We start from the raw sequence: 27,297 nt of genomic DNA, 5'->3' as shown, positions 1-27,297 counted from the left end.
CGAGGCATAGAATATAAGAGCAGTGGGGTTATGCTTGAACTGTATAAAACACTAGTTAGGCCACAGCTCGAGTACCGCGTGCAGCTCTGGTCACCACGTTACAGGAAAGATGTGATCGCATTAGAGGGGGTGCAGAGGAGATTTACCAGGATGTTGCACCCCAGGACTGCAGAATTTTAGCTATGAGGAAAGATTGGATAGGCTGGGGTTGTTTTAGAAACATAGAAGATAGGAGCAGGAGTAGGCCATTCGGCCCCTCGAGCCTGCTCCGCCATTTAATGAGATCATGGCTGATCATCCAAATTCAGTACCCTGTCCCTGCCTTCTCCCCATATCCCTTGATCCCTTTAGCCTTAAGAAATATATCTAACTCCTTCTTGAATATATTTAATGAATTGGCCTCAACTGCCTTCTGCGGTAGAGAATTCCACAGGTTCACCACTCTCTGGGTGAAGAAATTCCTCCTCATCTCTGTCCTAAATGGCTTACCCCTTATCTTTAGACTGTGACCCCTGGTTCTGGACTCTCCCGCCATCGGGAACATCCTTCCTGCATCTAGTCTGTCTAGTCCTGTTAGAATTTTATAAGTTTCAATGAGATCCCCTCATTCTTCTAAACTCTAGCGAATATAAGCCTAATCGACCCAATCTCTCTTCATACGTCATTCCTGCCATCCCAGGTATCAGTCTGGTGAATCTTCGCTGCACTCCCTCCATGGCAAGAACATCCTTCCTCAGATAAGGCGACCAAAACTGCACACAATACTCAAGGTGTGGTCTCACCAAGGCCCTGTACAACTGCAGCAAGACATCCTTGCTCCTGTACTCGAATTCTCTCGCTATGAAGGCCAACATACCATTTGCCTTAACTGCCTGCTGCACCTGCAGGCTTACCTTACAAGGACACCCAGGTCTCGTTGCAGTTCCCCTTTTCCCAATCTATTGCCGTTCAGATAATAATCTGTCCTCCTGTTTTTGCCACCAAAGTGGATAACCTCGCATTTATCCACATTATACTGCATCTGTCATGCATCTGCCCAATCACCCAACCTGTCCAAATCATACTGGAGTTTCTCTGCATCCTCCTCACAGCACACACGCCCACCCAGCTTTGTGTCGTCTGCAAACTTGGAGATATTACATCTAGTTCCCTCGTGTAGATCATTAATATATATTGTGAATATCTGGGGTCCTAGCATTGATCCCTGCGGTACCCCACTAGTCACTGCCTGCCACTCGGAAAAAGACCCGTTTATTCCAACTCTTTGCTTCCTATCTGCCAACCAGTTCTCTATCCAAGTCAATACCTCGCCCCCAATCCCATGTGCCTTAATTTTGCACGCTAATCTCTTATGCGGGACCTTATCGAAAGCCTTCTGAAAGTCCAAATACACCACATCCACTGGTTCTCCCTTATCTATCCTACCAGTTACATCCTCAAAAAATTCCAGTAGATTAGTCAAGCATGATTACCTTTTGTAAATCCATGTTAACTTTGTCTGATCCTGTCACTGTTTTCCAAGTGCTCTGCTATTACATCTTTTATAATGGACTGTAGCATTTTCCCCACTACCGATGTCAGGCTTACCGGTCTATAATTCCCCATTTTCTCTCTACCACCTTTTTTAAATAGTGGGGTTATATTAGCTACCCTCCAATCCATGGGTACTGTTCCAGAGTCTATTGAGTTCTGGAAGATGACCAGCAATGCATCTACTATTTCTAGGGCCACTTCCTTAAGTGCCCTAGGATGTAGATTATCAGGTCCTGGGTATTTATCGGCCTTCAATCCAGTCAATTTCCCTAACACCATTTCCCTACAAATACTGATTTCATTCAATTCCTCCCTCTCATTAGACCTTATGTTCCCCGACATCTCTGGGAGGTTATTTGTGTCCTCTTTGTGAAGACAGAACCAAAGTATGTATTTAATTGGTCTGCCATTTCTTTGTTCCCCATTATAAATTCCCCTGATTCTGACTGCAAGGGACCTACGCTTGACTTCACCAATCTTTTTCTCTTCACATATCTATAGAAGCTTTTAGTCAGTTTTTATGTTCCCTGAAAGCTTACTCTCATATTCTATTTCCCCCCTCTTATTAATCCCTTTGTCCTCCTTTGCTGAATCTTAAACTGCTCCCAATCCTCAGGTTTGCTGCTTTTTCTGGCCAATTTATATGTCCTCTCCTTGGATCTTATGCTATCCCTAATTTCCGTTGTTCAACTAATTTACTTTGGAACAGAGGAGGCTGAGGGGAGATTTAATTGAGGTGTATAAAATTATGAGGGGCCTGGATAGAGTGGACAGGAAGGACCGATTTCCCTGAGCAGAGGGCTCAATAACCAGGGGGCAGAGATTGAAAGTAATTGGGAGAAGGATTAGAGGGGAGTTGAGGAGAACTTTTTTCACCCAGAGGGCGGTGGGGGTCTGGAACTCACTGCCTGAAAGGGTGGTCGAGGCAGAAACCCTCATTTAAAAAGTACTTGGATATGCGCTTGAAGTGCCGTAACCTACAGTGCTACGGACCAAGAGCTGGAAAGTGGGATCAGGCCGGATGGCCCTTTGTTGGCCGGCACGGACACGATGGGCCGAATGGCCTCCTCCTGTGCCCAAAATTTCTATGATTTGGAAACGAACAGGGGGAGGCCCTTCCGCCCCTCGAGCCTGTTCCGCCATTCAATGGGATCAGGGCTGACCTGTATCCTAACTCCATCCACACGCCTTGGCTGCATGTCCCTTAACGCCCTTGACTACCAAATATCTATTGATCACCAATTTAAATTGATTAATTACTGCTTTTTGTGGGAGGGAGTTCCACACCTCTACCACCCTTTACATGAAGATGTGATTCCTAGCTTCTCTCCTCAACTGTACAGGGCGTTGGTGAGACCACACCTGGAGCACTGCGTACAGTTTTGGTCTCCTTATTTAAGGAAGGATATACTTGCATTGGAGGCAGTTCAGAGACGGTTCACGAGGTTGATTCCGGAGATGAAGGGGTTGTCTTATGAGGAAAGGTTGAGCAGGCTGGGCCTATACTCATTGGAGTTTAGAAGAATGAGAGGGGATCTTTTAAAAAAAATAAGATTCTGAGGGGGCTCGACAGGGTAGATGCTGAGAGGATGTTTCCCCTCGTGGGGGAATCTAGAACTCGGGGGGACATAGATTCAGAATAAGGGGGCACCCATTTAAAACGGAGATGAGGAGGAATTTCTTCTTGGAGGGCGGTGAATCTGTGGAATTTTCTGCCCCAGAGAGCTGTGGAGGCTGGGTCACTGAATATATTTAAGGTGGAGAGAGACAGATATTTGAACAATAAGGGAGTCAAGGGTTATGGGGAGCGGGCGGGGAAGTGGAGTTGAGCCCAAGATCAGGTCAGCCATGATCTCATTGAATGGCGGAGCAGGCTCGAGGGGCCGAATGGCCGACTCCTGCTCCTACTGTCTTATGTTCTTAAATATATTCAATGACTCCGCCTCCACAGCTCTCTGGGGCAGAGAATTCCACAGATTCACGACCCTCTGAGAGAAGAAATTCCTCCTCATCTCCGTCTTAAAAGGGCGACCCCTTATTCTGAAACTGTGCCCCCGAGTTCTGGATTCCCCCACGAGGGGAAACATCCTCTCGGCATCTACCCTGTCGAGCCCCCTCAGTATCTTATATGTTTCAATAAGATCACCTCTCATTCTTCTAAACTCCAATGAGTATCGGCCCAACCTGCTCAACCTTTCCTCATAAGACAACCCCTTCCATCCCAGGAATCAACCGAGTGAACCTTCTCTGAACTGCCTCCAATGCAAGTATATCCCTCCTTAAATAAGGAGACCAAATCTGTACGCAGTGCTCCAGGTGTGGTCTCACCAACGCCCTGTACAGTTGTAGCAGGACTTCCCTACTTTTATACTCCATCCCCCTTGCAATAAAGGCCAACATTCCATTTGCCTTCCCAATTACTTGCTGTACCTGCATGCTAACCCTTTGTGTTTCATGTACGCGGATCCCAGCAGCTCCCTGCAGTTAGGAGCATACCACCTCCTTCTGAAGGACGTGTCCGTTTAAGGTGAGTGGACTGGGCTGCCTGCTCAGTCACTACCTCCGCTGCTTTAAGACTCCTTGCCCTGATCGTCTCGGTACAAGTCCTCCCCCTGGTGGCCGTGTGCCGGTTTCCATTGAATCTCCTTTTTAATTTTGAGGCCAATTTCAACCTCACCAGCCAAACTTAGTTCAGACCCCCCCCAGCTGCCAGTGCTGAGGGAGCGCCGCACTGTCGGAGGGGCGGTACTGAGGGAGCGCCGCACTGTCGGAGGGGCAGTACTGAGGGAGCGCCGCACTGTCGGAGGGGCAGTACTGAGGGAGCGCTGCACTGAGGGAGCGCCGCACTGTCGGAGGGGCAGTGCTGAGGGAGCGCTGCACTGTCGGAGGGGCAGTACTGAGGGAGCGCCGCACTGTCGGAGGGGCAGAACAGAGGGAGCGCCGCACTGTCGGAGGGGCAGTACTGAGGGAGCGCCGCACTGTCGGAGGGGCAGTACTGAGGGAGCGCCGCACTGTCGGAGGGGCAGTGCTGAGGGAGCGCTGCACTGTCGGAGGGGCAGTACTGAGGGAGCGCTGCACTGTCGGAGGGGCAGAACTGAGGGAGCGCCGCACTGTCGGAGGGGCAGTACTGAGGGGACGCCCGCACTGTCGGAGGGGCAGTTCTCCCCGGTGTCCTGGGGCCAATATTTATCCCTCAATCAACATCACTAAAAAACAGATGATCCGGTCATTATCACATTGCTGTTTGTGGGAGCTTGCTGTGCGCAATTGGCTGCCACGTTTCCTACATTACAACAGTGACCACACTTTGAAAAGTACTTCATTGGCAGTAAAGCGCTTTGGGACGTCCTGAGGTGGTGAAAGGCGCTGGAGAAATGAGAGGTGCTGTTGGACACAGTTCCACAGACTCCAGCTCTCCTCGCCTTCCCATATTCGTTCATGGGATGCGGACGTCGCTGGCAAGGCCGGCATTTATTGCGCATCCCTCATTGCCCTCGAGAAGGTGGCGGTGAGCCGCCTTCTTGAATCGCTGCAGTCCGTGTGGTGAAGGTGCTCCCACAGTGCTGTTAGGGAGGGAGTTCCAGGATTTTGACCCAGCGACAATGAAGGAACGGCCCGATATATTTCTAAGTCAGGATGGTGTGTGACTTGGAGGGGAACTTGGAGGTGGTGGTGTTCCCATGCGCCTGCTGCCCTTGTCCTTCTAGGTGGAAGAGGTCGTGGGTTTGGGAGGTGCTGCCGAAGAAGCCTTGGCGAGTTGCTGCAGTGCATCTTGTAGATGGTACACACTGCAGCCACGGTGCGCCGGTGGTGGAGGGAGTGAATGTTTAAGGTGGTGGATGGGGTGCCAATCAAGCGGGCTGCTTTGTCCTGGATGGTGTCGAGCTTCTCGAGTGTTGTTGGAGCTGCACTCATCCAGGCAAGTGGAGAGTATTCAATCACAGTCCTGACTTGTGCCTTGTAGATGGTGGAAAGGCTTTTGGGAGTCAGGAGGTGAGACACTCGCCGCAGAATACCCAGCCTTGCTATCCTCAGTGTTTCCTTCGAGTGGCGTTTAACATGGAGGAGAACTGATTCATCAGCTGAGGGAAGGCAGTAGGTCATAATCAGCTGACGGTTTTCTTGCCCATGTTTGACCTGAAGCCATGACACGCCATGGGGTCTGGAGTCAACATTGAGCACTCCCAGGGTCATTCCCACCTGACCTTTGGTGGGTCTGTCCTGGCTGTGGAACAGGACATACCCAGGGATGCTTAACTGAAGCCACATAAATACTGTGGCTGCAAGAGCAGGTCAGAGGGGCAACAAGGCAAGGGAATACACAATTAATGGCAGGACACAGAGGTGTGGAGGAAGAGAGGGACAATGGGAGTGCATGTCCACAGATCCTTAAAGGTAGCAGGACAGGTCGACAAAGTAGTTAAAGAGGCATTCGGGATGCTTTCCTTTATTAGCTGAGGCATAGAATATAAGAGCAGGGAGGTTATGCTCGAACTGTATAAAACACAGCTGAATACTGCGTGCAGTTCTGGTCACCACGTTACAGGAAGGATGTGATCGCACGAGAGAGAGGGTGCAGAGGAGATTTACCAGGATGTTGCCAGGACTGGGGAATTTTAGCTATGAGGAAAGATTGGAGAGGCTGGGGTTGTTTTCTTTGGAACAGAGGAGGCTGAGGGGAGATTTAATTGAGGTGTATAAAATTAGGAGGGGCCTGGATAGACTGGAGAGGAAGGACCGATTTCCCTTAGCAGAGAGGTCAATAACCAGGGGGGGGGGGGGGGGGGCAGAGATTGAAAGTCATTGGGAGAAGGATTAGAGGGGAGTTGAGGAGAACTTTCGTCACCCAGAGGGTGGTGGGGGTCTGGAACTCACTGCCTGAAAGGGTGGGAGAGGCAGAAACCCTAACCCTCATCATATTTAAAAAGTACTTGGATATGCACTTGAAGTGCCGGAACCTCCAGGGCTACGGACTAAGTGCTGGAGAGTGGGATTAGGCCAAATGGGCTCCTCCTGGGCTGTAAATTTGCAATGAAGCCAATTTAACAGGCCAGAGCATGCGCAGTCGGGGGAAAAAGTGCACCTACCCCAGGACACGTGTCATCAATTCGGAACACCAAATTTTAATTTGATTTAGTTGAACTTTTGTTTATTTACAGTTGAATTGGTTTTTTTTGGGGGTTCAAATAAAGAGGACCCCAGGACACGTGACCAAGGTGAAGCCACGCCCCCGCTCGCTTCAGCGCGCGGAGCATGCGCACTGCGGAGGGGTGTAAAACCGCCGGCATCCCAGGTCAAAGGTTGCGAATGTCCACCAATCCCAGACAAGCCGACTGCCAACAGCGGAGCGGAGAATGCGCAGTAAGGCGAGCAGCCCGGCCCACCCACGTGACGCGGAATCACCAATCAAAGACAAGCCGACTGCGACAGGGGCGGAGCATGCGCCGAGCGCGTGATGAGAGCGCAGCCACGCCCCGCTCCGGAGGACGGAGCATGCGCAGAGGAGGGCGAAAGATCGAGCCTAACCAAAAAAAGCTAAAATGCTGGAAATCTGAAACAAAAAAACAGAAAGTGTTGGAAATACTCAGCGGGTCAGGCAGCATCTGTGGAGAGAGCGAGAAACAGAGTTGGCGTCTCAGGTCGGCGACCCTTCGTCAGATTGAACTTGTTCCAGGGCACGTGACCAAGGTGAAGGCACGCCCCCCCCCCCGCGCTCCAGAGGGCGGGGCATGCGCAGTTCGAGGGGAGAGCGTGCCCCCCCTCCGCGCGAGGACACGTGACCAGAGTGAAGCCCTGCCCCCAGAGGGCGGAGCATGCGCAGTTCGAGGAGCGGTCCTGTCCCAGGACATGTGATGAGAGAGAAGCCACGCCCCCTCCATAGGGTGGAGCTTGCGCAGTAAGGGGAGTGCGTGAAAGAGCGTGCCTGTCCCAGGACACATGACCAGAGTGAAGCTCTGGCGGGCGGAGCATGCGCAGTGCTGGCGGCGGGCCGAGGCGGAGCATGCGCAGTGCCGCGAGCGGGCCGAGGCGGAGCATGCGCAGTGCCGCGAGCGGGCCGAGGCGGTGTCCGGGGGGAGCTCGAGCGGCGGCGGAAGATCCAGTCAGCCCGGCCGCCCGCTCCTCCCGCCGGGAGTTTAACCCAGCCACCCCCGCCTGGGGGGGGGCCCTCGGCTTCCCTCATTCTACCTCCACTCCCATCACCACCCCAAAAATACCCCATCTCCTGGCAGGTGGTCGGGCCGGGCGGCGATGGCGCCGCTGATCTAGAGCCGGGCTGCGAGTCGGCGGCTAGGCCTGGCATCCAAGATGGCGTCGGAGGGAAACAGCGCAGGTGAGTGAGTGAGAGAGAAAGAGAAAGCCCGGGCCCTGCTCCAGGTCAATGCGAGAGAGAGAGAGAGCCCGGGCCCTGCTCCAGGTCAATGAGAGAGAGAGAGCGAGCCCGAGCCCTGCTCCAGGTCAAAAAGAGAGCGAGCCCGGGCCCTGCTCCAGGTCAAAGAGAGAGAGAGACAGAGAGAGAGAGCCCGGGCCCTGCTCCAGGTCAAAGAGAGAGAGAGAGAGAGAGCCCGGGCCCTGCTCCAGGTCAATGAGAGAGAGAGAGAGAGCCCGGGCCCTGCTCCAGGTCAATGAGAGAGAGAGAGCCCGGGCCCTGCTCCAGGTCAATGAGAGAGAGCCCGGGCCCTGCTCCAGGTCAATGAGAGCGCCCGGGCCCTGCTCCAGGTCAATGAAAGAGAGAGCCCGGGCCCTGCTCCAGGTCAATGAGAGAGAGAGAGAGAGCCTGCCTGGGCCCTACTCCAGGTCAATGAGAGAGAGAGAGAGCGCCTGCCTGGGCCCTGCTCCAGGTCAATGAGAGAGAGCCCGGGCCCTGCTCCAGGTCAATGAGAGAGAGAGCCCGGGCCCTGCTACAGGTCAATGAGAGAGAGAGAGAGAGAGAGAGCCCGGGCCCTGCTCCAGGTCAATGAGAGAGAGAGAGCCCGGGCCCTGCTCCAGGTCAATGAGAGAGAGAGAGCGCCTGCCTGGGCCCTGCTCCAGGTCAATGAGAGAGAGAGAGAGCCTGGGCCCTGCTCCAAGTCAAAGAGGGAGAGAGAGAGAGAGAGCCCGGGCCCTGCTCCAGGTCAATGAGAGAGAGAGAGAGAGAGAGCCCGGGCCCTGCTCCAGGTCAATGAGAGAGAGAGAGCCCGGGCCCTGCTACAGGTCAATGAGAGAGAGAGAGAGAGAGAGAGCCCGGGCCCTGCTCCAGGTCAATGAGAGAGAGAGAGCCCGGGCCCTGCTCCAGGTCAATGAGAGAGAGAGAGCGCCTGCCTGGGCCCTGCTCCAGGTCAATGAGAGAGAGCCCGGGCCCTGCTCCAGGTCAATGAGAGAGAGAGCCCGGGCCCTGCTACAGGTCAATGAGAGAGAGAGAGAGCCCGGGCCCTGCTCCAGGTCAATGAGAGAGAGAGAGCGCGACCGGGCCCTGCTCCAGGTCAATGAGAGAGAGAGAGCCCGGGCCCTGCTCCAGGTCAATGAGAGAGAGAGAGAGAGCGAGCCCGGGCCCTGCTCCAGGTCAGAGAGAGAGAGAGCCCGGGCCCTGCTCCAGGTCAAAGAGAGAGAGAGAGAGAGCCCGGGCCCTGCTCCAGGTCAAAGAGAGAGAGAGAGCCCGGGCCCTGCTCCAGGTCAATGAGAGAGAGAGCCCGGGCCCTGCTCCAGGTCAATGAGAGAGAGAGAGAGAGCCCGGGCCCTGCTCCAGGTCAATGAGAGAGAGAGAGCCCGGGCCCTGCTCCAGGTCAATGAAAGAGAGAGCCCGGGCCCTGCTCCAGGTCAATGAGAGAGAGAGAGAGCGCCCAGGCCCTGCTCCAGGTCAAAGAGAGAGAGAGAGAGAGAGAGAGAGAGAGAGCGCCTGGGCCCTGCTCCAGGTCAATGAGAGAGAGAGAGAGCCCGGGCCCTGCTCCAGGTCAATGAGAGAGAGAGAGCCTGGGCCCTGCTCCAGGTCAAAGAGAGAGAGAGAGAGAGAGAGCCCGGGCCCTGCTCCAGGTCAATGAGAGAGAGAGAGAGAGAGCCCGGGCCCTGCTCCAGGTCAATGAGAGAGAGAGCCCGGGCCCTGCTACAGGTCAATGAGAGAGAGAGAGAGCCCGGGCCCTGCTCCAGGTCAATGAGAGAGAGAGAGAGCCCGGGCCCTGCTCCAGGTCAATAAGAGAGAGAGAGAGCGACCGGGCCCTGCTCCAGGTCAATGAGAGAGAGAGAGAGAGCGACCGGGCCCTGCTCCAGGTCAATGAGAGAGAGAGAGCCCGGGCCCTGCTCCAGGGCAATGAGAGAGAGAGCCTGGGCCCTGCTCCAGGTCAAAGAGAGAGAGAGAGAGCCCGGGCCCTGCTCCAGGTCAATGTGAGAGAGAGAGAGAGAGCCCGGGCCCTGCTCCAGGTCAATGAGAGAGAGAGCCCGGGCCCTGCTACAGGTCAAAGGGAGAGAGAGAGAGAGCGCCCAGGCCCTGCTCCAGGTCAAAGAGAGAGAGAGAGAGAGAGAGAGAGCCTGGGCCCTGCTCCACGTCAATGAGAGAGAGAGCCCGGGCCCTGCTCCAGGTCAATGAGAGAGAGAGCCTGGGCCCTGCTCCAGGTCAAAGAGAGAGAGAGAGAGAGAGCCCGGGCCCTGCTCCAGGTCAATGAGAGAGAGAGAGAGCGACCGGGCCCTGCTCCAGGTCAAAGAGAGAGAGCGCCCAGGCCCTGCTCCAGGTCAAAGAGAGAGAGAGAGAGAGAGAGAGAGCCTGGGCCCTGCTCCAGGTCAATGAGAGAGAGAGCGCGACCGGGCCCTGCTCCAGGTCAATGAAAGAGAGAGCCCGGGCCCTGCTCCAGGTCAATGAGAGAGAGAGAGCCCGGGCCCTGCTCCAGGTCAATGAGAGAGAGAGAGAGAGAGCCCGGGCCCTGCTCCAGGTCAATGAGAGAGAGAGAGCCTGGGCCCTGCTCCAGGTCAATGAGAGAGAGAGAGCCCGGGCCCTGCTCCAGGTCAATGAGAGAGAGAGAGAGAGAGCCCGGGCCCTGCTACAGGTCAATGAGAGAGAGAGAGAGAGCCCGGGCCCTGCTCCAGGTCAATGAGAGAGAGAGAGAGCCCGGGCCCTGCTCCAGGTCAATGAGAGAGAGAGAGAGCCCGGGGCACAGGTCAGTGAGGGAGGGAGGGTGCCCGGGGCCCAGCACAGGTCAGTGAGGGAGGGAGAGAGCCCGGGGCCCAGCACAGGTCAGTGAGGGAGGGAGAGAGCCCGGGGCCCAGCACAGGTCAGTGAGGGAGGGAGCCCAGGGCCCAGCACAGGTCAGTGAGGGAGGGAGAGAGCCCGGGGCCCAGCACCGGTCAGTGAGGGAGGGAGAGAGCCCGGGGCCCAGCACAGGTCAGTGAGGGAGGGAGAGAGCCCGGGGCCCAGCACAGGTCAGTGAGAGGGAGAGAGCCCGGGGCCTGCTCCAGGTCAATGAGAGAGAGAGAGAGCCCGGGCCCTGCTACAGGTCAATGAGAGAGAGAGAGAGCCCGGGGCACAGGTCAGTGAGGGAGGGAGGGTGCCCGGGGCCCAGCACAGGTCAGTGAGGGAGGGAGAGCGCCCGGGGCCCAGCACAGGTCAGTGAGAGAGGGAGAGAGCCCGGGGCCCAGCACAGGTCAGTGAGGGAGGGAGAGAGCCCGGGGCCCAGCACAGGTCAGTGAGGGAGGGAGAGAGCCCGGGGCCCAGCACAGGTCAGTGAGGGAGGGAGAGAGCCCGGGGCCCAGCACAGGTCAGTGAGGGAGGGAGAGAGCCCGGGGCCCAGCACAGGTCAGTGAGGGAGGGAGAGAGCCCGGGGCCCAGCACAGGTCAGTGAGAGAGGGAGAGAGCCCGGGGCCCAGCACAGGTCAGTGAGGGAGGGAGGGAGCCCGGGGCCCAGCACAGGTCAGTCAGGGAGGGAGGGAGCCCGGGGCCCAGCACAGGTCAGTGAGGGAGGGAGGGAGCCCGGGGCCCAGCACAGGTCAGTGAGGGAGGGAGGGAGCCCGGGGCCCAGCACAGGTCAGTGAGGGAGGGAGGGAGCCCGGGGCCCAGCACAGGTCAGTGAGGGAGGGAGGGAGCCCGGGGCCCAGCACAGGTCAGTGAGGGAGGGAGCCCGGGGCCCAGCACAGGTCAGTGAGGGCGGGAGGGAGCCCAGGGCCCAGCACAGGTTAGGGAGGGAGGGAGCCCGGGGCCCAGCACAGGTCAGTGAGGGAGGGAGCCCGGGGCCCAGCACAGGTCAGTCAGTGAGGGAGGGAGGGAGCCCGGGGCCCAGCACAAGTCAGTGAGGGAGCGAGAGAGCCCGGGGCCCAGCACAGGTCAGTGAGGGAGGGAGCCCGGGCCCCCATCAATCAACACAGGCCTCTCTCCTCGGCTTTATTTAGCCTCTGACTCAGTCATCTGACGGGGGTTTGACAAGCTTCCAGTGTTCAGTCCTTTCACTCTCCGCTCCTCTCCAATGTGACTTGCCTTTGGATCATTAATGATTCTTTTATCAAAGACACTCTCTTCCTGCTGTGGTTTTATTAACTGTTGCCTGTCGATCAACCTGGACCTGTGAATGATGATTCTCTTGTAGAAATACTCTTGAGATGCCATTGTTTTGTAGAGAAACAAAATAATATCTGAAGGTTGGTTGGTGTCTCTCTCTCTCTCTCTCTCTCTCTCTCTCTCTCTCTCTCTCTCTCTCTCTCTGTCGGTGTGTGCCTCTCTGTCAGTGCGTGACTCTCTCTGTTGGTGCGTGTATCTCTGTCGGGGTGTGTGTCTTTGTGGAAATATATACTTCACAGATCTGAACACTAAATGTAGTTTCTTTTATAAAAATGCTAAATGCAAGATGCTGTTTTTATTGGTGGTTATAGCTGTGTGAAGCTTTTAAATGGATGGCATTTCAGAGGGAGTTATTATTGACTTGAGGCTGGTGACATTAAAAATAACGTGACTTCTGAATTTTGGTGAAACCTAAAATTAGGTTATCTCGGTCCTAATCGCTGGTTGTTGTATATTTATGGGACCAGTCGAGTTTGTTTTTGCTGCATTGGTGATGATGTAGTGTCTAGAGCTATATGTCAAAATACATATAATATTAGTGGAATATAATATCTGTACGAGGGTGTGAATGCTGCTCTTTTTCTTCCCAGGATATTTTTTTTTGCCTCGTCGCTTAGGAAAGATCGACAGCCGTGAGAATATTGGAATCTGGTTTTGGTGATTACTGTTTGTAGTAATTCTATCTGTGCCAAAATTGCAACCCTTATGTGTCGATGTGGTTGCATTTGTTTATAGTCAATGGGCTTCTGTTTGGATCAGCTTCGACTGGTACGGCACTTCTAAGCATTAGGTGCCAGTGACCAGCAGGGCAGGGTTATTCAGTCCTCAGCCCCACTCCAAACTGTAAATCGCCAGTCTGCAGGGAATGGATGGTACTGTAGGTGCACAGGTTGTGGTTCATGGATCTACTGTTGGATTTGGTGCCTCTTGCCGAAGGTTTGTCCTGGCGCAAAATAAATGTAAGTTGTTGTATGGCAGCACGCGCTCTCTACAAATTGGGTCTCCGTATTGTACAGAGTAGCGTAGCATTGGGGCCTGTATTTCCGAGAGTTTAGAAGAATGAGGTGATCTCATTGAAACGTGTAAAATTCTTAAGGGGCTTGATGGGGTAGATGCTGAGAGGCTCCCCCCCCCCCCCCCCCCTGGCTGGAGAGTGTGGAACCAGGGGCCGCAGGCTCAGAATAAGGGGTCGGCCATTTAGGACCGAGATGAGGAGGAATTTCTTCACTCGGGGTGGTGAATCTTTGGGATTCTCTACCCCAGAGGGCTGTGGAGGCTCAGTCGTTGAGTCTATTCAAGACTGAGATCGATAGATTTTTGGACTCTCGGGGAATCAAGGGATATGGGGATCGGGCGGGAAAGTGCAGTTGAGGTCGGTGATCAGCCCATGATCTTATTGAATGGCGGAGCAGGCTCGAGGGGCTGAGTGGCCGACTCCTCCTAATTCTTATGTTCTTATGCAATAGAGGCCAGCAGCTGATCTGGGGGGGGGGGGGGGGGGGGGGGGGGGTGGGAGGGAGGGCAGTGGTGCGGGGATAAACAGTTCCCCTTGGTCCCAAAACCGGGAACAGAATAGTATCAACAGCAACTTGCATTTATGTAGCGCCTTTAACATAGTTAGACGTCCCAAGGCGCTGCACAGGAGCATTAATCAGACGGTCAGTCTATTTCAGCACGAGGTGGGGGGGAGCTAACTATCAGGTAGTCCTGTGCAGTACGACAGCAAAATACTGTGGATGCTGGAAATCCGAAATAACAACAGAAAACGCTGGAAAAACTCAGGCCAGGCAGCATCCGTGGAGAGAGAAACAGAGTTAACGTTTCAGGTCTGTTTCTCTCTCCACGGATGCTGCCTGGCCTGCTGAGTTTTTCCAGCGTTTTCTGTCGTTAGTCCTGTGCAGTAGTTCCTTTAATATTTTATCCTTGTGCAAACTGGTGGCTTTACACCCATTCCCTTCCCACCCGATCAGCGTTGTATCATGTTCGGCGCTCAGAAAGGGAACTGAAACACTCTTATCTTGCCGCCCATGTGCGCGTGTCGGTGTGTCTAGATTCTCGAAGATAAGCATATCTAGTAAACATTTCCACATCTAAAGCTGTTTAGATAACGAGTGTGTTATCATCTGCCTTGCTGCTGTTTGTGGTCTCTCTTTCTGTTGCTAATAATGACGAAAAACAGTGCTTTGTGTGGCCCAAGTAGACTAGTTAGATGTCTCTTGTGATGCTAATTTTGGGTTCTGACAGCCCATTAGTGGATTGACGCAGTGTTTTTTAAACTTTCACTATCTGGTCGCAGGCTGCTTAACAATATAATAGCAAAATACTGCGGATGCTGGAAATCTGAACTAACAGAAAATGCTGGAAATACTCAGCAGGCCAGGCAGCATCCGTGGAGAGAGAAACAGAGTTACCGTTTCAGGTCTGGGACCCTTCGTCAGAACTGGAACAAGCTGGAGATGTAACAGATTAAGCAGGTGCAGAGACAGGGGGTGGGGGGGTTAGGAGGGGAGGAAGGAATTGAAAGAATATCCTGTACTTTTGTAAGAGGCAGGAAAGATAAAATGTTGCAAATGGGAATGGCGAAAATCATACAGCATGAGAAATGGGGGCAGGGATAATTATCTGAAATTGTTGAACTCAATGTTGAGTCCGGCAGCCTGTAAAGTGCCCAATCGAAAGACGAGGTGCTGTTCCTCAAGCTTATGTTGAGCTTCGTTGGAACAATGTAATAGGCCGAGGACAGAGAGATCAGAGCGGGAGTGAAGTGGAGAATTAAAGTGACAGGCGACCGGAAGCTCGGGGTCACCCTTACGGACTGAACGGAGGTGTTCCTCAAAGCGGTCGCCCAATCTGATTGATTTTTGCCGAGGAATCCTTTTGTCGGATTTGTTTGGTCGTTTTCTCTCGTGCTTCCAGCGCGCAATTCGAGGCTGACGCGCCGATTTAGTCGGAGACGCCGTTTTTTCGGGTCAGATGTTAAACCGAGGCCCCGTCCGCCTGCTCGGCTGGGCGCAAAAGATCCTGTGGGGTCATTTCGCGGAGGTGCAAGGGCTTCTCGTGATGCCTTGGCCAACGTTCGCTCCCGCGACCGACCCCGCCAGAAACCGATCCGGCGGTCGTTCGTCCCATTGCGTGTTTGTGGGGCCTTACTGTGCGTAAATTGGTGACCATATTTGTCCGCAGAACAGCAACTTGCATTTATACAGATGCCTTTAACGTGGTAAAACGTCCCAAGGGGTGCCACGGGAGCGATTATCAAACAAAATTTGACACTGAGCCACATGAGATATTAGAACAGGTGACCCAAAGCTGGGTCAAAGAGATTTTAAGCAGTGTCTTAATGGAGAGAGATGGAGATGTTTAACGAGGGAATTAGAGTTTAGCAAAACGATGCTTCGGAAGCAATTAATTGGCTGTGAACTGATTTGGGACGTCCCGAGGACATTAACCGGTGCTATATAAATGCAAGTTCCTCATTCTCTCTCTTTCATAGATACATAGAAGATAGGAGCAGGAGTAGGCCATTCGGCCCTTCGAGCCTGCTCCGCCATTCAATGAGATCATGGCTGATCATCCAAATTCAGTACCCGGTCCCTGCCTTCTCCCCATATCCCTTGATCCCTTTAGCCTTAAGAAATATATCCAACTCTTTCTTGAATATACTTAATGAACTGGCCTCCACCGCCCTCTGTGGCAGAGAATTCCACAGGTTCACCACTCTCTGGGTGAAGAAATTCCTCCTCATTTCAGTCCTAAATGGCTTACCCCTTATCCTTAGACTATGACCCCTGGTTCTGGACTCCCCCGCCATTGGGAACATCCTTCCTGTATCTAGTCTGTCCAGGCCTGACAGAATTTTATAGGTTTCGATGAGATCCCCTCTCAATCTTCTAAACTCCAGTGAGTATAAGCCCAATCGACACAATCTCTCCTCATACGTCATTCCTGCCATCCCAGGTATCAGCCTGGTGAATCTTCGCTGCACTCCTTCCATGGCAAGAACGTCTGTCCTCAGGTAAGGCGACCAAAACTGCACACAATACTCAAGGTGTGGTCTCACCAAAGCCCTGTACAACTGCAGCAAGACATCCTTGTTCTTGTACTCGAACCCTCTTGCTACGAAGGCCAACATACCATTTGCCTTCTTAACCGCCTGCTGCACCTGCATGCTTACCTTCAGCGACTGGTGTACAAGAACACCCAGGTCTCTTTGCACTTCCCCTTCTCCCAATCTATTGCCATTCAGATAATAATCTGCCTTCCTGTTTTTGCCACCAAAGTGGATAACCTCACATTTATCCACATTATAGTGCATTTGCCATGTTTCTGCCCAATCACCCAACCTGTCCAAATCGTGCTGGAGTTTCACGACATCCTCCTCACAGCATACCCTCCCCCCCCAGCTTTGTGTCGTCTGCAAATTTGGAGATATTACATCCAATTCCCTCGTCCAGATCATTAATATATATTGTGAACAGCTGGGGTCCTAGGACCGATCCTTGCGGTACCCCACTAGTCACTGCCTGCCACTCGGAAAACGACCCGTTTATTCCAACTCTTTGCTTTCTGTCCGCCAACCAGTTCTCTATCCAAGTCAATACCTTGCCCCCAATCCCATGTGCCTTAATTTTGCACGCTAATCTCTTATGCGGGACCTTATCGAAAGCCTTCTGAAAGTCCAAATACACCACATCCACTGGTTCTCCCTTATCTATTTTACCCGTTACATCCTCAAAAAATTCCAGTAGATTAGTCAAGCATGATTTACCTTTTGTAAATCCATGTTGACTTTGTCCGATCCAGTCACTGCTTTCCAAGTGCTCTGCTATTACATCTTTTATAATGGACTCTAGCATTTTCCCCACTACCGATGTCAAGCTTGCCGGTCTATAATTCCCCGCCTTTTCTCTACCACCTTTTTTGAATAGTGGGGTAACATTAGCTACCCGCCAATCCATGGGTACCGTTCCAGAGTCTATCGAGTTCTGGAAGATGACCAGCAATGCATCTACTATTTCTAGGGCCACTTCCTTAAGTACCCTGGGATGTAGATTATCAGGCCCTGGGGATTTATCGGCCTTCAGTCCCATCAATTTTCCTAACACCATTTCCCTACAAATACTGATTTCTTTCAGTTCCACCCTTTCATCAGACCCTATGTTCCCCGGCATCTCTGGGAGGTTATTTGTGTCCTCCTTTGTGAAGACAGAACCAAAATATGTATTTAGTTGGTCTGCCATTTCTTTGTTCCCCATTATAAATTCCCCCGATTCTGACTTGTTACCACGATCACGTCTCTGCAAAATATTAGCTACAACAAGTACCTTCCCCTTTTCTCTACCCAGTGACCCGTGTATTTCCTTCATTGCTGTGTACAGTGGGTGACCTGGTTGTTCTGCATTGCATTGGTCCGTCACTGATATCAGTGTTAATACATTTGTATCGCAGCTGCGAAGGAGACTTTTTGAAGTGCGTGTCTGCTAGTTGGCCTTGTTTCTATCTCTGCAAGGCACATTTAACACAACTGGGTCACACCAGTACTGTCTAGCCAGCAGCCTGGCTATATAAAGGTAAAACTGCTGGGTTTTGCCAGGAAGATGAGTTTCCTCTTCCCCTCCTCCCCGATCTGACGCTGGCCAGTAATGCGCTCTTACGGCGGCAATGCGATCTTCGAGGATTTTCAGCCCCCCCCCCACCAACCCTGCAGTATTGTATTGATGGCTGCATGCTGATTTACACGGCAAGAGAGCCCCAGGTGGGCAGAGAAAACGCTTCAAGGACACCCTCAAAGCCTCCTCGAAAAAGTGTAACATCCCCATCGACACCTGGGAATCCCTGGCCCAAGACCGCACAGAGTATCCAGGAGAAGTATCCAGGAAGGCGGCGAACACCTCGAGTCTCTTCGCCGGGAGCAAGCGCAAACAGCGGAAGGGGCGCACGTCAACCCAAGCACCCCACCCCACCCGCCCCTTCAACCACCATCTACCCCACCTGTGACAGACACTCTAGGTCCCGCATTGGACTCATCAGTCACCTGAGAACTCGTTTTTAGTGTGGAAGCAAGTCATCCTCGGTTTCCAAGGGACTGCCTAAGAAGAGAAGAAGCATGCTGATTTACAGCGTCAGCCCTGGCTCAGTGGGGTATCGCTCTCTGGCCTCTGAATCAGGTTGTGGGTTCGAGTCCCACTCCAGAGACTTGAGCGTGAAATCCAGTCCGACACCCCCAGTGCCAGTACTGAGGGAGCGCCGCACTGTCGGAGGGGCGGTACTGAGGGAGCGTCGGAGGGGCGGTACTGAGGGAGCGCCGCACTGTCGGAGGGACGGTACTGAGGGAGCGCCGCACTGTCGGAGGGGCGGTACTGAGGGAGCGCCGCACTGTCGGAGGGACGGTACTGAGGGAGCGCCGCACTGTCGGAGGTGCCGTCTTTTGGATGAGACGTTAAACCGAGGCGCCGTCTCAGGTTTACGTAAAAGATCCCATGGCACTATTTCGGCGAGCAGGGGAGTTCTCCCCGGTGTCCTGGGCCAATATTTATCCCTCAACTGACCTCCCTTTTTTAAAAAAAACAAAACAAAAAAAAAAACAATAACACATGATCTGGTCATTATCACATTGCTGTTTGTGGAAGCTTGCTGTGTGCAAATTGGCTGCCGCGTTTCCTACTTTACAACAGTGACTCCACTTCGAAAGTGCTTCATTGGCTGTAAAGCGCTTTGGGACGTCCTGAGGTGCTGAAAAGCGCTGTAGAAATGCGAGTCTTTATTTGTCGTGGACGTCCTGTGCATAGGCAAACCCTGGAGATGAACTTGGTCGCTGATTCAGGGGGAGTCTGCAGGGTGAATGGAGGAGAGCAGCCTGTGCTCCCTCAAGACCCAGCATGAAGTCCGCTTCCCCGCGATGCTCGTGGGGCTGCACTGAACCAAATGGGGCCCACGGGTCAGAGGTCAGATCTGCAGTCTGTGCGGAGTTGTCTCACCTCAGCCCGGGTGGTGAGGGAGCCCCAAATTTGCTTTTGGAGTTTGCAGACGGGTGGGGTGGGGGGGGGTGGTGGGGGAAGGGGTGGGTGCGTGCCCGGTGTCATCGTACAGTAACCGCTCCCATAGTGTGCGCATGTGGGTGGGACTGGATCGGGGCAAGGGTATTGAGGGTTATGGAACCAAGGCGGAGTAGATGGAGCTGAGATACAGATTAGCTATGATCTAATTTGAATGGCGGAACATTTTTACCGCGCTTTTCACGACCACCGGACGTCCCAACGCGCTTTGCAGCCAATGAAGTACATTTTTGAAGTGTAGTCACTGTTGTAATATAGGCAACGTGGCAGCCAATTTGTGCACAGCAAGCTCCCACAAACAGCAATGTGATAATTTTTTAATGCGGGTTGAGGGATAAATATTGGCCCCAGGACACCGGGGGAGAATTCCCCCTGCTCCTCTTGGGCTAGGTATACGTGGGTGGGGGGAGGAAGCCGGTGCCCGGGGAACAGTACGGGAGGACCGCTCCCTCCGCGACACCCTGGTCCACTCCTCAATCACCCCCAGCACCCCTTCCCCTTCGCCCGGCACCTTCCCGTGCAAGTGCAGGAGATGCAACACCTGCCCCTACACCTCCCCCCTTCCCACTGTCCAGGGCCCCAAACACCCCTTCCAGGTGAAACAGCGATTTACTTGTACTTCTTGCAATCTAGTATACTGTATTCGCTGCTCACGATGCGGTCTCCTCTACATTGGGGAGACCAAACGCAGATTGGGTGACCGCTTTGCGGAACACCTCCGTTCAGTCCGTAAGGGGGACCCGGAGCTCCCCGGTGGCCTGTCACTTTAATTCACAGCTCCACCCCCACTCGGACCTCGCCGTCCTCGGCCTCTTGCATTGTTCCACGGAAGCTCAGCGTAAGCTCGAGGAACAGCACCTCATCTTCCGATTAGGCACTTTACAGCCTTCCGGACTCGACATCGAGTTCAACAATTTCAGATCATAACCTCGGCCCCTATTACATTTTAATATATTTTTTATCCACACTTTTGGTTTGTGCCTTTTTCTTTTTTCCTCTCTCTCCCACATGGCAGCTGTCTCTCACTCTGCCAGCGCATTTCACACTTCATCTCGAGCCAGCCTTTGTCTCTTTACCTGTCCTATTACCATCTCGTCTCGCCTTGAATATCTCTTCCTGTCTCTTCACCATTTCCCAGCCCCCAAACTTGCTTCTTAATCTGTTTCATTTCCTGCTTTTTTTCTCAGTCTTGACGAAGGGTCTTCGACCTGAAACGTTAACTCTGTTTCTCTCTCTCTCCACGGATGTTGCCCTGGCCTGCTGAGTTTTTCCAGCGTTTGTTATTTTGGTGCGGGAAGACAGTCTGCCTCCGAATAATAGGCGCAAAGTCATTTGGCTGTTAATTCTGCCGGTTAACCTCGTGTCTGGAGCAGATTGGGGCGCTGCATTGTGAAGAAATAATTCTTGACAGTACAGGTGCGATATTGCACCGTTCAGTGAATTAAGCATGGCGATCCAGCTCAACCACATGTTTATCACAGTGGAGCTGTGAAAGTGAAGTCTAATTGTAGTCTCGGGGAGAATATAGCAGCTAAAATAAGTTGAAAGTGTAATTGTACAAGCTGTGCTGTTGGTGGCTGGGGGGGAGCAGCTCCGTCTGACTTGAGACTTTCTGCTATGTACATTGCTCCACGTAAACTAGCCTTTCTATCCTGAAGGCACTGGCTCGTGCTGCGATGCAATGACGTGCGTACCAGTTATGTCGCAGAAGTAAAATCTTAGACTGATGCAGCACAGTAGAAGGCCATTCGGCCCATTGAAAGAGCTATCCGATTAGTCCCTTTCCCCTTCATGTATTTATCCAGATTCCTTTTAAAGTTACTATTGAATCTGCTTCCGCCACCCTTCCATTCCAGATCGTGACTCGCTGCGTAAAAAGGCAAAATTCTTCCCATCTCGCCTCTGGTTCTTTTGCCATTTAACTTCAATCCGTGTTCAAACTGGCCATTTAGTGGAGCAAAGGGCTCTCGGGGTACAGTCTCTCATTAAACAGGCTCTTTCGGGTTCTTTTCTCTCGAACAGGGAGCGCTGAGGCTGTCTTTAAAATTCTGAGGTTTGATAGGGTAGACGTAGAGAAGATGTTTCCACTTGTGGAAGGGTGTAAAAGTAGGGGTCATAAGTACACGATTAGCCCTTAATAAATCCAATGGGGAATTCAGGAGGAACAACTTTACCCAGCGAGTGGTAGGAATATGGAACGCTCTACCACAGGGAGTGGTTGAGGCGAAGAGCGTCGATGCATTTAAGGGGAAGCCAGATAAACACACGAGGGAGAAGGGAATAGAAGGATATGCTGATAGGGTGAGATGGAGCGGGTGGGAGGAGGCTCGTGTGGAGCATAAACACCGGCACGGACCAGTTGGGCTGAATGGCCTGTTTCTGTGCTGTACATTCTATGCAATGTAATTCTTGCTGCAGAAGCCTTGACCGTGAGTGCCGAGAGCCCGACCGACACTGCTTCTCCCCACAGCCGAGCTCCGTCCCGTTCTGCGCGCACGTTCACTGATGGTACTTGAGGAACCGTGGTTGGGTTATCGTCCCCTCAATCCCTATCTCAAGGATGCTGAAAAGGTGCTTCCACACAAGGAGGGAAAGCTGTCCTGCACCAGCTATGTCTCGGCTGTGGCTCAGTGGGTAGCGCACTCTCTCTCTCGCCTCTGAGTCAGTAGGTCGCGAGTTCAAGTCCCACTCTAGAGACTTGAGCACAAAAATCTAGGCCGGCACTTCCAGTGCAGTACTGAGGGAGCGCTGCACTGTCGGTGGTGCTGCCTTTCGGATGGGATGTTAAACCGAGGCCCCGTCTGCGCTCTCATGGTCCCATGGCACTATTTCGAAGAAGAGCAGGGGAGTTCTCCCTGGGGCCAATATTTATCCCTCAATCACCTTCACTGAAAAACAGACGATCTGGTCATTTATCACATTGCTGTTTGTGGGAGCTTGCTGTGCGCAAATTGGCTGCCGCGTTTCCCCACATCACAACAGTGACTACATTTCAAAATCGTACTTCATTGGCCGAGGTTGTGAAAGGCACTGTATAAATGCAAGTTTTTCTTTGTAACTCAGCCGCCTTCGTGATTCCGTCAAACCATTACCTCCTGCCTTGGCTCCCAGCCTGCGTCCTATCATTTCCTGTTTCTCAGGAATCGGCTCATTTTCTCTCAGATTTTCCAATGGAGTTTGCATGTGGCAGTAGCCTATTGTCTGTTGCTAACTGTATTCTCCTGTGGGGGGGGTGAAGTACTTGAGGATAGGGCCTTGGTCAAAATGTCCTCTTGTACCTATTAGTCCTAGAGAGGTTTCAATATAAAGACATCTCCTGGGATGGCAGTGTTTGTGTTTAAGTATGAGGGAGTACTGGGTCTTTTTATTTTCGATCAACGCAGGTTATAGGGTGGAAGTTTTTAAAATGATAGGCTGGGACAGGGTAGAAGCAGATTGTTTCTAATAGTTCAGGGCCAAGAACAAGGGGCTTGTGAATCTTCTTCAGAGCTGTGAGGCAGTGGGAGTCACTTCTGGGGCTGGCGGTCGAGGAACTTGCATTTCTATAGCACCTCGGGATGTTCCAAAGCGCTTTCAAAGTGTGGTCACTGTTGTAATGTAGGAAACGCGGCAGCCGATTTACGCACAGTAAGCTCCCACAAACAGCAATGTGACAGTGACCAGATCGTCTGTTTTAGTGATGAATATTGGTCCCAGGACACCGAGGAGAGCTCCCCTGCTCTTCTGAGAAATAGTGGTGTTGGATCTTCTATGTCATCCTGAGGTGCCAGGCGGGGCCTCGGTTTAATGTCGCGACCGAAAGATGGCACCCTCCGACAGTGCGGTGTTCCCTCAGTACCGCCCCTCCGACAGTGCGGCGCTGCCGCCCCTCCGACAGTGCGGCGCTCCCTCGCCGCCGCCCCTCCGACAGTGCGGCGCTCCCTCGCCGCCGCCGCCCCTCCGACAGTGCGGCGCTCCCTCGCCGCCGCCCCCCCCCCCCCCCCCGACAGTGCGGCGCTCCCTCGCCTCCGACAGTGCGGCGCTCCCTCGCCGCCGCCCCCCCGACAGTGTGGCGCTCCCTCGCCTCCGACAGTGCGGCGCTCCCTCGCCGCCGCCCCCCCGACAGTGCGGCGCTCCCTCGCCTCCGACAGTGCGGCGCTCCCTCGCCGCCGCCCCCCCCGACAGTGCGGCGCTCCCTCGCCTCCGACAGTGCGGCGCTCCCTCGCCGCCGCCCCCCCGACAGTGCGGCGCTCCCTCGCCTCCGACAGTGCGGCGCTCCCTCGCCTCCGACAGTGCGGCGCTCCCTCGCCTCCGACAGTGCCGCGCTCCCTCGCCTCCGACAGTGCGGCGCTCCCTCGCCTCCGACAGTGCGGCGCTCCCTCGCCGCCGCCCCCCCCGACAGTGCGGCGCTCCCTCGCCGCCGCCCCCCCCCCCCCGACAGTGCGGCGCTCCCTCGCCGCCGCCGCCCCCCCCCGACAGTGCGGCGCTCCCTCGCCGCCTCCCCCCCCCGACAGTGCGGCGCTCCCTCGCCGCCGCCCCCCCGACAGTGCGGCGCTCCCTCGGTGCTGCACTGGGAATGTCGGCCCAGATTTTGTGCTCAAGTCTCGAGTGGGGCTCGAACCCACGACCTTCTGACTCTGAGCCAGAGTGTGCTACCCACTGAGCCACGGCTGACATTGTGTCAACATTCAAGATTGGATTGGGTAAGTAGATGAAAGGGGGGGGGGGGGGGTCAAAGGATATGGGAACAAGGTGGGTAAAGAACTGAGCTTGCGTGAATGGTAAACAGCATGGCCATTCGATGTTGTGCCTTTTATCTAATTCGATAAGACTTGGGAACAAATTTGAGACATTCACTGTTAGTATGGGGGGGAGGTTATCAGTGCTGGGGCGATGGTGGTAGATTGGAAACCGGCTAACGTGGTGCCTGTTTTATAAAAAGGGTGACTTAATTGCATATGGGCAGTTTATTTAGGACAGACCCATTCAATACTGAGTACTGGAAACTATTCTCTGGAGTAGACTTGGCGATTTTCCTGTATAACAATCTGCAGCCAGCGTGGATTCTGAAGGGGAAGATCTGTCTGACCAACCGCCTTGACCTTTTTGAGGGAATGACACCCTGTTGACTGGAATGCTCTATAGTGTGCTGAGGCCCCATCTGTAGACTAAAAGACGAGCTGGGGCGTTCGCCCCAGTGTCCTGGTCAATATTTGTCTGTCAACCAACATAAAAAAGAAAGACTTACATTTCTACCACACCTTTCATGACCACCAGACATCGCAAAGTGCTTTACAGCCAATGAAGTACTTTTTGAAGTGTAGTCACTGTTGTAATGTAGGAAATGTAGCAGCTAGTATGTGCACAGCAAGCTCCCACAAACAGCAATGTGATAATGAGCAGATTATCTGTTTTAGTGATGTTGATTGAGGGATAAATATGGCCCAGGACACCGGGGAGAACTCCCCCCTGCTCTTCTTCAAAATAGTGGCCGTGGGATCTTTTACGTTCACCTGTGAGAGCAGACGGGGCCTCGGTTTAATGTCTCATCCGAAAGACGGCACCTCCGACAGCGCGGCGCTCCCTCAGTACTGCCCCGGAGTGTCAACCTAGATGTTTGTGCTCGAGTCTCTCAAGTGGGACTCGAACCCACAACCTTCTGACTCCCCAAGTCCCACTGAATCACGACTGGCACTTAACATCACTAAGAAACAGATGATCTGGTCATTATCACAAGGCTGTTTGTGGGAGCTTGCTGTGCACGAATTGACTGCCGTGTTTCCTACATTACGACAGTGACTGTGCTTGGGAAAAGTACTTAATTGGCTGTAAAGCGCTTTGCGACGTCCTGAGGACGTGAAAGGCGCTATATAAAGGCAAATCTTTCTCTAAGCTTGTAACAGTTTGGATTCAGGGTAAAATGTGGGAGTGGATGATGAGTTGGCAGAAGCTCGCTGAGTGGTTGCCCTCGGGAGTTGCCTTCAGACTCTACGATTTCTAATTTGCATTAATGACTCTGATTCAGAAACTCAATGCCCAAGCTGATGAAATTCGCAGGCAATAGCTGGGGCAGCTAAATCTGAGGAGACCCCTCGGGAAGCAAACAACATGGGTTGAACAATGATGGGCAAAATGCAATGCCGATAAGTTTAAGGTACTTGTCTGCAGGAAGAAAAAAACTGTGTGGCCCAAATTCTCCTGCACAGTCTAATATTGTGACTACCTGTGAGCTGGAACCTGCTAAAATTGCAGTGTAAATGCACCCTTTAAGAATAGACGTATGCCAGCTTCTGCACAGCAGCAACATATGGGCCGGGGCTGGGTGTGAACAGCAACTGTTCTGTGCGTTGGGTATATGCTGTGGTGCGAGGTGGAATGGGGAGTGAGATGAGTTAAGTAGCAGCAAAAATAAATATGACCAACCGGCAGTGACTAATAGCTAGTGTGATGTCTGGTGATTATGTCTGTAATTGGATATTTGGAATGCATTTTATGAAAAGGGTTGAAGTGTTTTGGTACTGTACAGAACAATTCTCACATGATGGTTGCATTCTGCTCTGAAGCACTGGTTACGGATGATTTTTGTGTGTGTGTGTATCTGGCTGTGCTGGTTAGAAAGCCAGTATCAATCAGATTTATTCGCCTGCCTTTTTCTTGTTGAAAGGTTTTCTCTCTGACTGCAAACGAAAAGAAAGACAGACTCTCATTTCTCCAGCGCCTTTCACGACCACCGGACGTCCCAAAGCGCTTTACAGCCAATGAAGTACTTTTTTTGAAGTGTAGTCACTGTTGTAATGTAGGAAACGCGGCAGCCAATTTGCGCACAGCAAGCTCCCCGAAACAGCAATGTGCTAATGACCAGATTGTCTGTTTTAGTGATGTTGATTGAGGGAGAAATATTGGGCCCAGGACACCGGGGAGAACTCCCCCGGCTCCTCTTCGAAATCGTGCCATGGAATATTTTACGTCCACTTGAGGGGGCAGTCGGGGCCTTGGTTTAACATTTCATCCAAAAGATGGCACCTCCGACAGTGCGGCGCTCCCTCGGTACCGCCCCTCCGACAGTGCGGCGCTCCCTCGGTACCGCCCCTCCGACAGTGCGGCGCTCCCTCGGTACCGCCCCTCCGACAGTGCGGCGCTCCCTCGGTACCGCCCCTCCGACAGTGCGGCGCTCCCTCGGTACCGCCCCTCCGACAGTGCGGCGCTCCCTCGGTACCGCCCCTCCGACAGTGCGGCGCTCCCTCGGTACCGCCCCTCCGACAGTGCGGCGCTCCCTCGGTACCGCCCCTCCGACAGTGCGGCGCTCCCTCGGTACCGCCCCTCCGACAGTGCGGCGCTCCCTCGGTACCGCCCCTCCGACAGTGCGGCGCTCCCTCGGTACCGCCCCTCCGACAGTGCGGCGCTCCCTCGGTACCGCCCCTCCGACAGTGCGGCGCTCCCTCGGTACCGCCCCTCCGACAGTGCGGCGCTCCCTCGGTACCGCATTAGAGTGTCAGCCTAGATGTCTGCTCAAGTCTCTGGAGTGGGACTCGAACCCGCAACCTTCTGACTCCGAGGCGAGGGTGCTACCCACCGAGCTACAGCTGACCCCACATGATCCGATAGGAAATGGGTTTGGGTAGTGTCTGACCACTTCTGGGTTTACAGCACCAAAATTGCCACCAGTTGGCACAGGATTCAGCCCCTCAAGCCTGTTCCGCCATTCAATGAGATCATGGCTGGTCTGTGACCTAACTCCATATACCCGCCTTTGCCCCATATCCCTCAATCCATTTTGGTTAACAAAAATATCAATCTCTGATTTAAAATTAACAATTCATCCAGCATCATTTGCGGAAGGGAGTTCCAAACTTCTACCACCCTTTGTGTGTAGAAGTGTTTCATAACTTCTCCTTAAAGGTCTGGCTCTAATTTTTAGACTCTGCCCCCTAGTCCTAGACTCCCCAACCAGCGGAAATAATTTCTCTCTCTCTCTACCCTATCTGTTCCCCTTAATACATTAAAATTCGATCAGATCACCCTGTAACCTTCTAAATTCCAGGGACTGCAATCCTAGTTTGTGTAATTTCTCCTCGTAATTTAACTCTTGGAGTCCAGTTATCATTCTGGTAAACCTACGCTGCACTCACTCCAAGGCCAGCATATCCTTCCTAAAGTGTGGTGCCCAGAACTGAACACCGTACTGCAGCTGTGGTCTAACTAGGGCTTTCTATAGAT

General features: G+C 53.4%; 1 protein-coding gene across 8 annotated transcripts in view; it reads left to right on the top strand.

The window, feature by feature from the left end:
* The first annotated feature begins 7,560 nt into the window (after window positions 1–7,560).
* pip5k1ab (phosphatidylinositol-4-phosphate 5-kinase, type I, alpha, b) overlaps window positions 7,561–27,297 on the top strand; it is a 69,090-nt gene continuing 49,353 nt past the window's right edge. For 5 of the 8 annotated variants that reach the window (XM_085978617.1, XM_085978616.1, XM_085978624.1 and 2 more), the window contains exon 1: window positions 7,563–7,864. In XM_085978617.1, coding sequence (XP_085834743.1) covers window positions 7,840–7,864 — 25 coding nt within the window. In that variant the 5' untranslated portion in view covers window positions 7,563–7,839. Of the gene's footprint in view, window positions 7,865–12,636; window positions 12,704–27,297 lie in introns of all 8 variants that reach the window. The other 3 variants (XM_085978621.1, XM_085978620.1, XM_085978625.1) reach the window with 2 other exon arrangements.

The sequence above is a fragment of the Somniosus microcephalus genome, unplaced genomic scaffold, assembly GCF_052327205.1.
Source record: "Somniosus microcephalus isolate GS21.2 unplaced genomic scaffold, FLI_Smic_1.0 unresolved_chr7, whole genome shotgun sequence".
In the NCBI taxonomy this organism is placed as follows: domain Eukaryota; kingdom Metazoa; phylum Chordata; class Chondrichthyes; order Squaliformes; family Somniosidae; genus Somniosus; species Somniosus microcephalus.
Note: the sequence above shows the minus strand (reverse complement) of the source record. Positions and strands in the feature narration are given on the sequence as shown.